The sequence below is a fragment of the Festucalex cinctus genome, chromosome 13 (assembly GCF_051991245.1).
Source record: "Festucalex cinctus isolate MCC-2025b chromosome 13, RoL_Fcin_1.0, whole genome shotgun sequence".
In the NCBI taxonomy this organism is placed as follows: domain Eukaryota; kingdom Metazoa; phylum Chordata; class Actinopteri; order Syngnathiformes; family Syngnathidae; genus Festucalex; species Festucalex cinctus.
In genome coordinates, this window is record NC_135423.1 from 14,906,699 (window position 1) to 14,921,225 (window position 14,527).

The following is a 14,527-nucleotide window of genomic DNA, read 5'->3' on the forward strand; positions in this document are numbered from 1 at the left end:
CCACCATATATTCTGTTAAGTGGGTCAGAAAATTTCCCAGAGTGACCTCAGAAAAGATATATTTCAAACCCAAACAACAAATTAAGCCAAGGTACCAGTTTTACATTAGGGAACTGATGATACACCATATTGAAATAGAAATGATCTCGTCTTAGTTTAATCACAAATGGACTACTCAGTGTGAAATTTAGGCTTGTTTGGGGAGTCGTGACTTTATTGTTTGGGGAAAAATAGGTTTACTGTACCTTTTGCCATCTAATGGTAGAGCATTTAATTGTTCTCTGTCACTATACGTCACCAGGATAGATAGGTGGAAAAAAAATATCGTGTTTTTGTCATCAATACGGATCAAAATTATATTGGAAAATTTTCTGTGGTACACCTGATGATTTCTTAGAGCAGCTGTTGTGCCATGGCACCCAGATTGGCATTTACTGTGGCAGACAAGCAATGAGCATAGAAGGGTCGAGTTGCTGAAGGACAAACCCTGGATGCTTCACCATGATAACATGCCTGCTCACAATGCCCTGAGCAACAGACAGTTTCTTACTGGAATAAATAATTCCAGACTCACCTATATACTCAACTGACCTGGCTCCATGTGATTCAAGCAGCTCTGCAATAGCCAGGAAGCAGACGAGCATCTCTCCAACAATTAGTTGCCATTTTTTTAAATTTTTTGTCCACTAGGGGATTTGAACGGTGACCCTCTGGTTCCAAAGCCCAAGCCCTTACAGATCAGTAGTTACCAGTTTAATGTAACTATCTGTACAATTTTAATATTCTGCAATACTATACTAGCAGACTTGAAATCATCTTGGAAAGGGATTATAGTATAGGAAACAGATGAACAGTGTATTTCTTGGTTTCAGTTATGACATTCCAGCTACACATGTCCATTGTGATAGTTTGTATAATGCCAATTAGTTGGAAATTTATAAACTAATCAAGCCATTCTTTTGTTACATACATTTTAAAACACTTTTACTCAAGTCATTGTTTTTACTCAATAACTTTTAAAAACTTGTTTTAAACTTTCAATGTAAACACAATGTAAAAAGAATGTTTTTTTATTAGCTGTAAAAAAGAACAAAAACAAAACAAAACAAAGAACAATAACAACAAAACTGTACATCGGTAGAGATGTCTCAAAGTCACAAATTAGTATAGCCACAAATATGCAACATTGTACATATTGTTGACAGTAGTGGCAACAGAGTTAGCGAGCATTGAGCATAGCTAAGAACAACAACGTACCATCACCAGATGCGTATAGATGGTAACATAATATTTTTGTTGGTTTAAAGGACACGATCTTAAGATGCAACAAACACAATCATGCTGGGTATTCTAGGACCAATAATCAAATTTTACAGTCAAGAAAAGAATAATCATTCTAAAACGCACGTTCAGACATTCAGTTTAACAACCAAAGGGATCATGTTTTACATATGGTTAAAAACAGTAATTTACAAAACCCCTTGAGAAGTTCCATGTTAACTCATAGTTTTACATCAGATTTCTGATGACGATTGAAGACTACATCCTAAAAAGTTTCATAAGAAGCTGACAAGTGAGGAAAACAAAAAGGGGGGAGACACAAAGGCCAAAACATTCCCTTCACAGAAGCCATGAAATTAAATGGCATTTGAGGAAAATGATTTAAATGTGTTTCTGCATTCATGTCCCTAAAAATGCTGCGGTCTCAAGGAAGTAGCTGTTAAAAACATGTGCACTTGACATTAAGGAAGGTACAGGGGAGCACGGGCAGATGAGTTGAGGCGACACTACTCATCTGTTTTATCCTCTTCGGTCTTATCCTCCTTTCCATCCTTTGCAGCAGCCTGCAAAAGGGGGTTGAAATCCATCATCTTGGTTGGCACTTTGTTTTTGCCAAACAAAAAAAAAAACAAAAAAAAAAAAAACATTATTGTTGAGTTGAGGGTTCAACTTGAAGCTACCTCTTCAACTTTGGCCTCCCCATTTTCAGCAGGGTCCTCATGTTTTTCATCCTGAGGTTCCTCTTTCTTCTGTTCTGGGTTGTCTTTAGCCACCTCCTTCCCTTTTTGGTTCTTAGGTGCCTACCAAGCCACGAATAAAGCAATTAGTAATTAGAAAGTCTAATTTGGTTATTAAGATTTAGATTTTGTACCTTCTTTGGTGGCTCTGGTTTAGTTTCTGTCTCTTTCTGTAACACATACACGGAATGGATTGTTAAACACACACCAACAGTGCAGTATATTAACGAGAAATATCAGAGGAAACTTACGGCTAACAATCGTAGAGATTTTCGCTTTGGCTGAAGGAGAACATGACTAGTTAGTTAATGACAGGATATATACACATGACAACAAATTTCATTTCATTAGCATCCTCTTTTTGGGCTGCTTTGAACAGCTGTGTAATACATGTAGAAAAATGTCAATACAACGTTCCTGTAGTCTTTGCTGATATGCAATAAAGGATCTCCCTCACATGACTAACAGACACATATAGTACACGAACAATCTAATTACTACAGCAACTATAGTAAATGCCAGACCACTGGGCTTCAAATAAGGATTAATAGCATCTTTCATTGTCATAGCAATCATAGATCACCTACCTACTTTAGTAGTCGACAATAAAAAAATTAATATTAATTGGTAATGCAAACATTGTGGCAAATTGTTGATTTTTGTCAGGCTGAATCCTTACATCTCAAACAATCACTTTTCAGGAAAACCCAAAAACGACATGTTTGTTGAGTCATTAACACTGCATTGTCAAAATTGTAAGCCATTTTCCACACTTAAGATTGGTCACCAATTTGTTAATTAAAAAAACAAAACAAAAAAAACAATGATTGTACATTGTGATTGTGCAATGGCAATAAACAGTCTAATTCTAAAAGTATACATGCATGCAGAGAATGCTGACACTGACATGTCTGATTTTAACTTGGCCTATTTCGATTCCTAACCATGTTTGTTGGTTAGGTGATCACATTTAATTTTAACTTTAAAATGGATTATCATTGTTGAATAAATTATAATAGTAAATTGTGTATACTTTTATAGCACTTTTAGCTACATGATATAAAATAATGAAATTTACACAAGAAAATTTTGTTTAACTTGCCATGAGTCTGAAACAAATTCAGAAAACAATGATTGACAATGAGGCGCCCTCCAGTTTTTGCTGCACTTTCTTCTCTCACCGTGACATAGCTGGATGCACTCACTTGCTTGGGAGTGAATGAAGCCTTAACCATATGTTCACCCTCTGGTGGTTAGCTGACTCCTGGTTGAGGGATGTCTTGTGATATCATGTAGCTAAACCCACATTTGAAATGCAAATATAGCTGACTATCAGGTTGTGCAGCTTGATCATTCACACAATAAAAATGCTCAATAATTCAGTTTACATATTTGGCGAACAAAAATATCGAGTACTGTAAAGACAATTGTGACCTTTCTCTTACTTCTGATTATTTTTAAGTATTTTTGTTTGTTTGTTTTGAATACTATTAGTTATATGTAGGGATTGCCGTGTACTGCTAACAGCTACCGGGGCGATACCGGCCTTTTTCAAGGTATTGGTTATTAGCGATGTAACGATATCCAAACATCATGATATGATATTATCACGATATGAAGCTCACGATACGATAATTATCACGGTATTGTGGGGAGGTTGGCGATACAAAAAAGGAACTTACATGCTAATGCTAGCCAACATTGAGTTCCTCCACATATCGACTCACTTCACAAGCATATTACGACGATCATCTGACAATTAGTAAAGATTTTAAACATAGAAGGGCCAAAACGTTAAATGTTAAAATTAAATTGCACTAAAAAAAAAAAGTAGCCACCAGAGGGTGCTACAACTGCACAAATGGAAATCAAACTGACTTTTTGAACAGATGTGTTGCTTTTAAATATCGTGAACATGACGATGACAATATTGTGTTTTAATATCACGATATGTCCCTTATTGTTACATCCCTATTGGTTATTCACACCTGGATTGGCTGGTAACCAGTTCAGGGTGTACCCCGCCTACTGCCCAAAGCCAGCTAGGATAGGCCCCAGCGCCCCCGCGATCCTTGTGAGGAAACGCGGTTAAGAAGATGGATGGATGGATGGATGGATGGATGGTTATTCACAACAGCGGCCAATACCAGTATCGACAGAAAACTGTATTTTATTAACAAAAAGGGATTAAAAAATACATACACTGGTAATAGAGTATTGCGATTAATTTCATGCAATTTTAAGGAAAATTGCTATATTGGGATCTATGTCTATTTATCTGTCATTGGAAATAGAAATATAAGTGTTATGCATCAAAAGTACTAGTGGTATCACTTGGTGTCGGTGACTACTCAAAAGTTGAGTACTCGCTCTGAAGAAAAGTGGAATCAAACATCCCTAGCAATATGGAATGCCTATTTTGCTTTGTGTTGTTTTCATTGTGGACACTACTACTGGAAGGGTGAATTGACATTGTTAATAGTTAAAGTATCAATCTACTGTGGTACTATATATATATATATATATATATATATATATATATATATATATATATATATATATATATATATATATATATATATATACACACACACACACACACATATATATGTGTGTGTGCGCCAAAAGGGAGGACACAATTCCCAAAGAAAAAAAAAAAAAGCTGACAAAATGTCCATTGTCACAAACACAACGTTGCAAATGAGAGCCTTCACTACTAACCGCTGGGCTTGCATCTGCTGCAGCCTCTGCGCTCTGTGAGGAAATGAGGGAGAAAGAAAATATTTAAAACAGGAACAACAAAAACTCCTAACCTAAAGTGGGCGTGTGATCCAAAAAGGGGGGATGGGCACCTTTCCCTCCCCTAAAGTCATAACGACATTATGCAATGTTTTCTTAAGGCAAACGCTCCAGCCGAATTAAACATTCTAGAATGAATAGTTTTAGCACGAGTTTTAAAAGCGAGGCGAATACGCGCTACACTTAACGTGCCATTTCTACCACGCATTCACGGCGTTCGAAGAGATTAAAACCAGATTCCCGACGTGACTGTACAGGCTCTGCTTATGAAAAGGAGAGGCGTGTCTATTTAAGGCTGCCATGGCGCTGGGAGAGAAAGGACGATGGTGACGCGCTTAAGCAATCTTTCTCTTGACGCGCGGTATACACTTCGAAATGTGTAATTAACGAGCATTTATTAACGTTGCAGTCGGTGGTGCTTTTTTTTGTTGTTTTGTTTTTTGGTAATCAGCATAAACTCTGTCATGCAAACCGCGGAAATGAGACGCTCGCTAACAATCTTTCGATACGTTTCCCCCAAATGGCAACCTGTGCCTCGAGCCCTCGACTGACAGAGGTTACACCCCTTTGTCTCCTTGCGGACTCCAATTTTTGTTTGCTATTATGTATATTTCAAAAGTAGCACATTCACACTGGATTTAAAAACACACAATCCCCACTAAGTAAAAAGGCGCCACTCAGCGTGGCTCAAGACGATCGAGGACGCGGAAATACATATAATCACGAAGGGGGAAAAAAAAAAAAAAAAAAAAAAAGAAGAAGAAAAAAAAAGCATTCCCACAGAGATATGGGGAATAAATATACAAGTTGGCTGGAAATAACATACCTTCGTTTTTCCCATTATTGTCAAGCTTGTAGAGAGCCTTTGTCACTTATAAATAAGTCAGCGCACACCACACACCTTGAAGGTATTTACCTCCAAAACACTCTGCCTTTAACTTCAAATGAACGTCCGAGGAGTAACAGAACTAGCCGAAATCGGATTGGATCTCCCGTTCAATGTGATTTCAACCTTAGCCTACCGACGGAGCAGGAAACCTCATGTCCCGCCCCCCTCTTGAACCAATTGGCTTAGAGGAGGAGACAACATATTTTTGAACCATAGCAACTTACCTGTGTGGACAGGACCACATGCCACTCACCTTTTAGATATGTATGTACCTTATCTATCTATCTATCTATCTATCTATCTATCTATCTATCTATCTATCTATCTATCTATCTATCTATCTATCTTAGAAAATATATTAATGTGCAATCCTATCTATACATGTTAGTCTACTCTAACATAATAACTTAGTGCTATTTATACTTGTATGGATTCAGCCCCTAATACACACGTGCCATCAATCTTAATCAGATTCAAAAGTGAAAATGAGGCCACGCCACGAAGGTTGATAATGTAATAAAATATACATATAATCTTCAGTACTAAATATGACATTACGTTCCATCCTCAAAGGGGCGCTAATGCGCCCAATTCTTAGCATCAGGAGTGACAATTCGTTTGCGAAGAAGACGGCAAATCAGTAGTGAACATGGCGGCCGGTTACGCTTGGTTTCTAGTGCTAGGGTCAGTTTTTCTGTGCAATCTCATGAAAATACTCTTGCCGAGCATTTCTTCGTTTGTAAGTATAACTGTTGTGTAAATATAATAAACGGTTCCGTGTGTTGTTTGTGATCATGAAGGAATGTTCACGGCAATGTTATGTGATTTTCTTCATTTGAAACAAATCTCTATTTCCAGCTCACTAAGGTGGTGCAAAAAGATGCTGAACAAGAGAATGAGATGAGGACTGAAATCCAGGCAATGAAGAAAGAGCAGTCTTCAATAAGTATGATGGATGAATTCGCCAGATACGCCCGGTTAGAGCGCAAAATAAACAAGATGACGGACAAGCTCAAAACACACGGTAACTGCGCTGAATGAAATCCTTATAAGTTTGTCTAGCCTTATTAATAGTCACTTGATTTCATTTTAGCTTAAGTACTAGTATTTTTTTTTATTTGTCATACTGTGATGAGTGACCCAATTTACATTTTTTTTCGTGTTATAACTGATTCCAACTCCTTATGTCACTCACTAGTCCACTTTTTAAGACATATATCCAACATGTCTACTACAGTAATTACACTTTATACAACTCATTATTATTATTATTATTAAGTTTGTTATTGTTTGTTGTGATTGTATTGTATTGCTGTTAATGCTTTACGTTGTTTGTTTTGTTGTGTTTCTGTACTTGATTTGTTGTGCACTCTTCTTGTTTTCTTTATTAAAAATGTACTTTTCTTGGGACAGTTAATGGCATTAAAGTTCATTTCAGTGGGCAAAATTGATTTAATATTTGAATAAATTAAGTTCGTAGCCTAGTCACGGAATGAATTTAACTTGTAAGTAGGGCTGGGCGATATGGCCAAAAAATAAAATCTAGATTTTTACAGTCATTCAAGACGATTACGACTTAATAAATCCAACAAACATTTATTTAAAAGTTTCATTTATTCAAAAATAATTCCTGTGCAAAATGTTCAGAGACCAGTAACATATACTGATTCTAGAAGCAGTTTTAACATACACTTAACATTCATAGTTTGTGCTTAAATGCCACAATAAAGTAGTTGGTAGCTATTGTAAACATGTCTTGTAAACCACCCATCCAGCATTCTGCCACTTGTGCAAAATTACAACACATAAAAGCATTTGGATGTTACAGAACATAAGAACAACAGCATTTAATCATCCAGAAGACAAAACTCGATTTCACGATTTTGCAAATTTTCAACAATAAGATTTTTTTAAATGATATATCGAATTAATTCGATTTATTGCCCAGCCCAACTTGTAAGTAAAGGTACCACTGTGATGTAATTGTTTTTGTTTCATTCATCCCTCAGAGCTTGAGTTGAGCCACTGCCTGACTTTCCAGTTAGCACACAATTGCTTGTAGACTAACAGACACAGTATTAAAAACGGGTGGAGTACTTAAGAAATTATTATCTCCTCTTGACAGTGAAAGCCAGGACTGCACAACAGGCCAAAATGAAATGGGTTGTCAACATAGTCTTTTACCTAATACAGGTAGGACAATCCAATCATTTCAGACAGAAAAAAAAACACTTTTTAACTACTATTATTTAATTGTTCAAATTTACAGTTACTGTAGTCCAATTTGAATACATGAAAAAAAGTGATGGTGCTTGGTCTAACTTTGTGTATGTATTTTTTGTTGTCAGGCTGCTCTGATGATCTCTTTAATTTGGAAGTATTACTCTGACCCAGTGACAGTGGTTCCCAGTAAATGGATTGCCCCTGTTGAACGTCTTGTCGCTTTTCCAACTGGAGTTGCAGGTAATCGTCCCACTGGTTGCGTTGTTGTATTGATTTCAGTTGTGAATGCCATTCATCAGCATCATCGAGTGTGGTGGCAGGGTGGGGATAATCAATTAAATCATAACACAGATCTTTTGCCTTTCCAGGTGGAGTCGGAATTACATGCTGGTTGGTAGTTTGCAATAAGGTGGTAACGCTGGGTCTGCATGCCTTCAGCTAGAAACTGGAGATGCTATTGTAAAATCCCAATACACTTAAGTTAAGCTATGTGTGCTCTGTAAGTTGGTCAGCATGAAAAAAGAAAGTAGCACATTAACGTTGACTATTGTGCACTTTTTGTTAGTTCTGTAAGTTCATAATTTATTGTATAGTGTGCGTGTTTTAATTGACAAATGTTTTAATAAAAACATCTCAAAACAGGCTTACTTTATTAAGACAGATTTTTTTGTGAAATCACCTTAACACAATGTTGAACTTAAAAACATTCACTTTCGGCATAATTGTTATCATGCCGAAACTTCCCATGCACCAAAAATGTTATGACCCACAAAATATGACTCTGGATACGAATAACTGACTATTGCTGCATGTTCTGCAATGATCAATTACAAAAACAATCCACATAACAACAAATATATAGTTATAAATTCAAGTTTAAAATGGAAATTTTGTTTTTTTTAATAATAAACAGGTTTGTCTGCCGGGCGCCTCAGGACCTGTTCCATCTGATGATCTGACCGTTTTAAAATCACAACAAATTTGGCGTCTTGTTTCGTCAGCAACGTGGTCACGTGATATCACACCCATTTACGGCCGTTAGTGACATTTCTCCTCTTTGTTTTGACTTCATGACAACATAAAGGCTCGAGTCGGTTTCGGGGGATTGGAAGCGTTCAAGTTTGAAGTGCTGCTTTGGTGGTTATGTAAATAGTAGGTAGTCGTTGTCTTTTATTACCGCGAGGAGGTGATGAGCTGGAACTTGCCGGATTTGGCACTGAAGAAGACTCGGGAGAAAGGTAATGCTGCGATGTGCAGTGGAAAAAAGGCACCTACATCGCGCTTTCAGCCTGGAGTCTTCACAGGGCCGACCAAGTGCCATGTACACACCTTAGGTGACAAGCTACTTCCATATAGAAGGAATGAAGGTACTGCATTTCATATGGTGACACGGCGTTTTGGAATTTCAGCTTCCATTGTAAATGCTATCCATAATACACCATTAATTTTAGATTGCAGGCTGAGGTTGCCTCCGATCAACCAGAACACAAACTCCTACGAACTGTCAACAAACCTCAACATTCAAAATCTCAAGAGACAAAACGGTGACTTGCAGCTGCAGTTGATCGTGTTCAAGACGCAGTCCAAAGTGATGAAGAATGTCCTACATCGCCACTCTGTGGCAGTGCGGGACTACCACCGATTAGAAGGCAGTTTAGCTCAGGTTGGTGACACTCATCTGTATCACCCCACCCACTCTTATTCTCACTTTTTAGCTTTATTGTTTTTGTGAAGTGTAAAATAAGCATAACTGCTGTAAATGGGTCATTGACAGAAACAGATGTTTCCAGACCCAGCACAGTTAATTTATTCTAAAAACACAAAAAGCCAGCTGGGGATAGGTTGCAGCACCCCTGCCACCCTTGTGAGGAGTAAGCAGTTTAGAAAATGGCTAGATGGATGAAAAAAATAAAATAAAAATCTTTACTATTAACTGTAAGATAAGTCTTGGAAAGCTTTCTACAATGATGACCAGATGTTTGCACCACATATTAGTAGAAGTTATGAGGCTAACAATTAGCCATCTAAACAAAACAAGCTAGCTAGTCACACAAGTAAAATTATAATGAACATATGTATTTTTCTCCTGCGAGATCTTGCACCATCCAAAAAGTATTAATCTTTGGAGTGTCCTCTCTTCCAGAGCATACTGGTGGCCATCATTGCTGTTTTTTTTTTTTTTTTTTGCTAGATTGGGGCCATGCATGACACACACGAAACAAAAACTTTTAAAGGCACACTATATTTAAAAAAAAAAAAAAAAAAAAAAAAGAGAGAATTTTCAAATGTAAGCAGAATGACTTGTTAAAAAATCATGGAGTTTAACTCAAAGTCAAGTTGAGTTTGTCAAGTTTTTGCCAAGTTAAAACGCAAGTCATAAAAACTTGACCTTTTGCTGCATGCTATTTTAGACTAACAAATGAAATAATTAAGGGTTGATATGCAGTAATAAGGCTTTTTCTGATATGGGTGACGGGTTATTTTATTTTTATTTTTTTTATAGTGACACGTTCCATTCTGACTGAAACAATATCAGAGGACATAGCTTAGGTCTGACACCTTGTACGATTCCAGACAAAATGCACATTTCATCAGAATATCTCAATACATCTCCTTCCTAGATACAAAATCAGCACGTGAATGAGGTCAAGACTGTACGGAAGTTGCTCGGCAAGACGCGCTCTAGCTGTGACATGCTGGCAAAGAAGCTGCAAGAGTCGGAGAAAGAGTTGTTGTACTCAAAAGAGAAGATCCTGCAGCTGGAATCGCAGATCTTCCATAACCCCGACATGCTGGAAAAGGAAGAGCTCAGCCGCAGGTTGGACGAGGCTACTGTAGAGCTGAAGGAGAAAAACAAGCGCATATGGGTATGTTAAGGAGCAGCATGGCTCAGGAGGTAGAGTACCAGACTGTACATCAGCACTATATAACAATGTGTGTGATGGGTAGAGCAACTACGGTATAAATTAGTGGGATGTGAATGTTCTCAAGTCATCCAGAATCAGATCCTTTTATTGAACAAGGAAACAGAATTGTTCGCTGATGTAACATTATTCGCATACTGCTGCTTGAATCAATCAAATTTCAAATTTGTTATCACAATGCCAGCTTGGTCTTTGATGATGTCAGTCCTCTGACTTGACTGGTTGGACAAAGCAAAACTTGCTCAACTTGACCCAAAATCTGTAGCAATCTGCACATTTTCATAAATTTGATAATCAGAATCTCTGGTGAGTATGACATATTTGATTAACATTGCTTTCAGCAGGTTAGTAGATTAATGTTGAGTCTGAATTGCTCCAGATGTCCGTGGCTCAGTTCCATGCCCTTATATTGGATATGAAAGTCTACACACCCTTGTTAAATTAAAAATAATCATTGTAGTATTTATTTATTCACTTTCCTTTGAATAATTTGTTTTAGGAATTGGTGAAGAATAACAAGTTACTTGAAAGCACACTTGATCGCCACATAGCAGCAGAGGAAAAAAAGATGTCCAAGACTAACGAAGTGTACTACTGTCTGCAAGCACGAGTTTATGAGTTAACTAAAGAAATTCAAGTAAGTTAAAACCAGTTGTGTGGTTCATATGATAGATACCGCAAAACCTTTATTGGGTTATGTGTAATATCTGGGGATGTAACGATAAGCGCGATATTGTGATATTAAAACTGCCACAATATCGTTGTCGTCGTCGTCATGTTCATATTTAAATGCAACCTGTTAAAAAAAGTTAGGTTGATTTCCATTTGTGCAGTTCTAGCACCCTCTGGTGGCTAGCTTTTTAGTGCAATTTAATTTTCATTAGGATGTTTTAGTCCTTCTATGTTTAAAATCTACACTAATTGTCAAATGAAGGGGAACGTATTATTCCTATGAAGCAAGTCAATGTGTGGAGGAACTTCAATGTATGTCCCATTGAAAATGAATGGGGAAAAAGTTTACATTAAACGTTAAATTGTGCAAATACTGTAAGTAATGTGTTATCAGATGATATATACCCCATTAGGTGTCAATTTTTGACACCTAGTTGAAATTTGAACAGTGTAAATTGGAAGTACTATGTGGGAGTTGTTATGCAGCAAAAAATGTGTGGAGAATAAAAATTACAATAACATGCATTCCCACAATAATAACATAACGATGTTATGTACAAAAGCACAATATTGTTTTTTTTTTTTTAGTATGAGCTCCTTTTTTAAATATCGCCACAATATTGTGATAACATTTGGATATCGTTACATCCCTAGTAATATCAGCCCAGTCACTCATAGAAAACTGATTCTAAGCTATTGAGTATACTACACAATTGAAATCATATATTGGTGTTATTTTATTCAAACAGGAACGAAAGAAAAAACTAAAACAGTTCAATCTACCTGTTCTGCGATTCGAACATTTGGCAAACAAAAAAGGTACAGTATCTTCATACATCTCCACTTTGCTGGTGTTATTAGGTGTTTAGGATATTTTTGATATACAGAAACCTTTAACAAGATGGTCCAGACTGATGACATAGAGTCTACACTGAGTGCGGAAGAGAGTTCGGTCAAGCTAGACTCTTTTGAGTCTGATGAGCTGCAAAAATGGCTGACACCTACCAGCACAGTATGTGACTCAAATAACATTTGATAGTTATTATATACTTTTTCATTTCTGTGATGCACTTTTTAACCCACAGCAATTATACAATTGTTATTTTCCAATCATTTTTGCGGAGAAAATCTTAAGGAATAGAATAGAATAGAATGCTGATTGTTGTTGACTATTTTCCAGGATAATGTACCAGGGGGAGCAGCAGTTAAATACCTTAAAGGGAATAAAGAACATGCACAGAATTTAACAGGTAAGCCACCAATGCTGCCAATATTGCACTGTGCACAACATAAATAAACCCTAACAGATTTGTTGATTGCAATAAATATTTGCATATATTGCATTCTACAAAATAGTCCAATAAACATGGGCTATTGATTTCCAAAGACATTTGTCAATATGCACACACAAACTAATATGTTGATGTCGCACTTTTGCAAAAATTCAACTTTAAATTAGTCAAGTCATCGTTGAAATTCTTAATAATTCACTGATATACTGAATAAAAAAAGTGGCTTGGTTTTACTTGTTGGTCCAAATACAAAAATAAGACCAAATCAGTACCGTATACTTCTTGTAGATTTATACATGCAAAACATTTATAGTATGTTGTCGCTAGCTGGAGAAAAAAAAAAGTAGAATGATTTCATATTCCTCAAATAGTGGCTGGTGCAATGATTTACTTGGATAAACAGACTATCAGGGTGCTGTTTGATAAGGCCTTCATTGATTGTTGTCTGAAACAAATTCATTACTTAAACCCATTTACAATGATTAAATCTTGTACTATTTAATTCAAATTCACTGGATTAGATTCTCGGCTCTCTTCTTCCTGTGCGGACCTTACACATTACACGATATTTCACTCCATATTCCAGAAATGTTACGCTGGAAACATTAAGCATATCCTTGTGCACTGAACTGATCCAAATGAGGACTATAAATGTAGTAATTTAATTATAGCTACTTAGTGGCACTGCCTGTTGACCCAAGGAACTCCGGTGACTTGAGACATGGTTAAGGCCATTACTTGAGGATATCCTATAGGTACTGTAATTTTAGGATACCCGGTATATGCAGGGTTGTTTTTGAAACATCACACAATCTTGTTTTATTTTGTTTTGTTTTTTTGACAAAGATAACAGCCAGTTAGAATTGTTGGTTCACAAAATATTTGATCTTCAATTTACTCTTAAATGTTTTCAAAAGTAACCCTTCCTTAAAAAAAAAAAAAAAAATGTTTCAGACTTTCAGGAAATCTCTGATCACCAAATGGCAGGAGACTGTAGCGAAAGAAATGAGGTAACAGATGCTTCACAGCAGTCTGTGGAAGAGGAGCAAGATGAGGATTCGCTACCCTCCCAAAATTTGCTACCGTCCCAAAAATGTCCAGACTCTTGTAGCTTGACTCAAACTATCATCAAAACGCCACCTCAACAAATAGGACGCACACGCACCCCAGTTCGCCGCAAGTATGTGTACTCACCAGTGACTACAAATCTGCACTTGGGGAAACCAACCTACAGCCGTTTGGAACTGAAGTCACTTGAAAGGCAGACTCTTAAACAATCACCAAGGAAATCAGTCCTCAGTGCAGAAGAGGAGGATGATGATGATGATGATGATGATGATGATGATACACCATATGACTACCAAACTCTCCCACCTGATCGGGATATTTTTACCTCTCTTAGTGGCACACAATTATGGCGATGATCTTTCTATTTTGTGACCAATGTTGTCAACTGTTCAGTAAGAAAAGTCACGATTAGCTCTCTTAATTTTAGCGGTAGTTGATACCGTAATTTACTGCACATGTTTTTGTGTGTTTGGATTTGTTAAAATCCCAATAAATTTAACACTTGTAAGAGCAGACTGATGTGTCATGTTTCTATGATGTTGGCATGACAACTAAACATACTGTTATTGTTAGTTCAGTGGGACACCACACAAATTCTCATTTTCCCAAAATGTTTTTGCATGCCTCAAAAGTAAAATAAAA

General features: G+C 36.8%; 3 protein-coding genes across 4 annotated transcripts; 2 read left to right on the top strand and 1 right to left on the bottom strand.

Annotated features, from left to right (window-relative positions):
• Positions 1 to 1,054: 1,054 nt before the first annotated feature.
• On the bottom strand, positions 1,055 to 5,803 carry hmgn1a (high mobility group nucleosome binding domain 1a). The gene is made up of 6 exons (XM_077540405.1): positions 5,644 to 5,803; positions 4,740 to 4,772; positions 2,270 to 2,299; positions 2,153 to 2,188; positions 1,962 to 2,081; positions 1,055 to 1,844 (listed from the first exon to the last, which is right to left on the bottom strand). Exons 1-6 carry the CDS (start codon positions 5,656 to 5,658, stop codon positions 1,788 to 1,790), a joined length of 291 nt encoding a protein of 96 aa, XP_077396531.1. The 5' UTR covers positions 5,659 to 5,803; the 3' UTR covers positions 1,055 to 1,787.
• get1 (guided entry of tail-anchored proteins factor 1) lies at positions 4,945 to 8,572 on the top strand. Of its 2 annotated transcripts, none has more exons than XM_077540404.1 (5): positions 4,945 to 5,143; positions 6,565 to 6,730; positions 7,832 to 7,899; positions 8,055 to 8,169; positions 8,298 to 8,572. In XM_077540404.1, exons 1-5 carry the CDS (start codon positions 5,141 to 5,143, stop codon positions 8,369 to 8,371), a joined length of 426 nt encoding a protein of 141 aa, XP_077396530.1. In that variant the 5' UTR covers positions 4,945 to 5,140; the 3' UTR covers positions 8,372 to 8,572. The 2 variants fall into 2 exon arrangements, with proteins under 2 accessions (XP_077396530.1, XP_077396529.1); XM_077540403.1 differs by lacking the exon at positions 4,945 to 5,143 and adding an exon at positions 6,229 to 6,445.
• A 159-nt stretch (positions 8,573 to 8,731) lies between these two features.
• LOC144032878 (uncharacterized) lies at positions 8,732 to 14,398 on the top strand. Its single transcript, XM_077540380.1, has 8 exons — positions 8,732 to 9,296; positions 9,381 to 9,592; positions 10,551 to 10,796; positions 11,353 to 11,490; positions 12,275 to 12,344; positions 12,413 to 12,537; positions 12,706 to 12,775; positions 13,772 to 14,398. Exons 1-8 carry the CDS (start codon positions 9,119 to 9,121, stop codon positions 14,239 to 14,241), a joined length of 1,509 nt encoding a protein of 502 aa, XP_077396506.1. The 5' UTR covers positions 8,732 to 9,118; the 3' UTR covers positions 14,242 to 14,398.
• Positions 14,399 to 14,527: the final 129 nt, after the last annotated feature.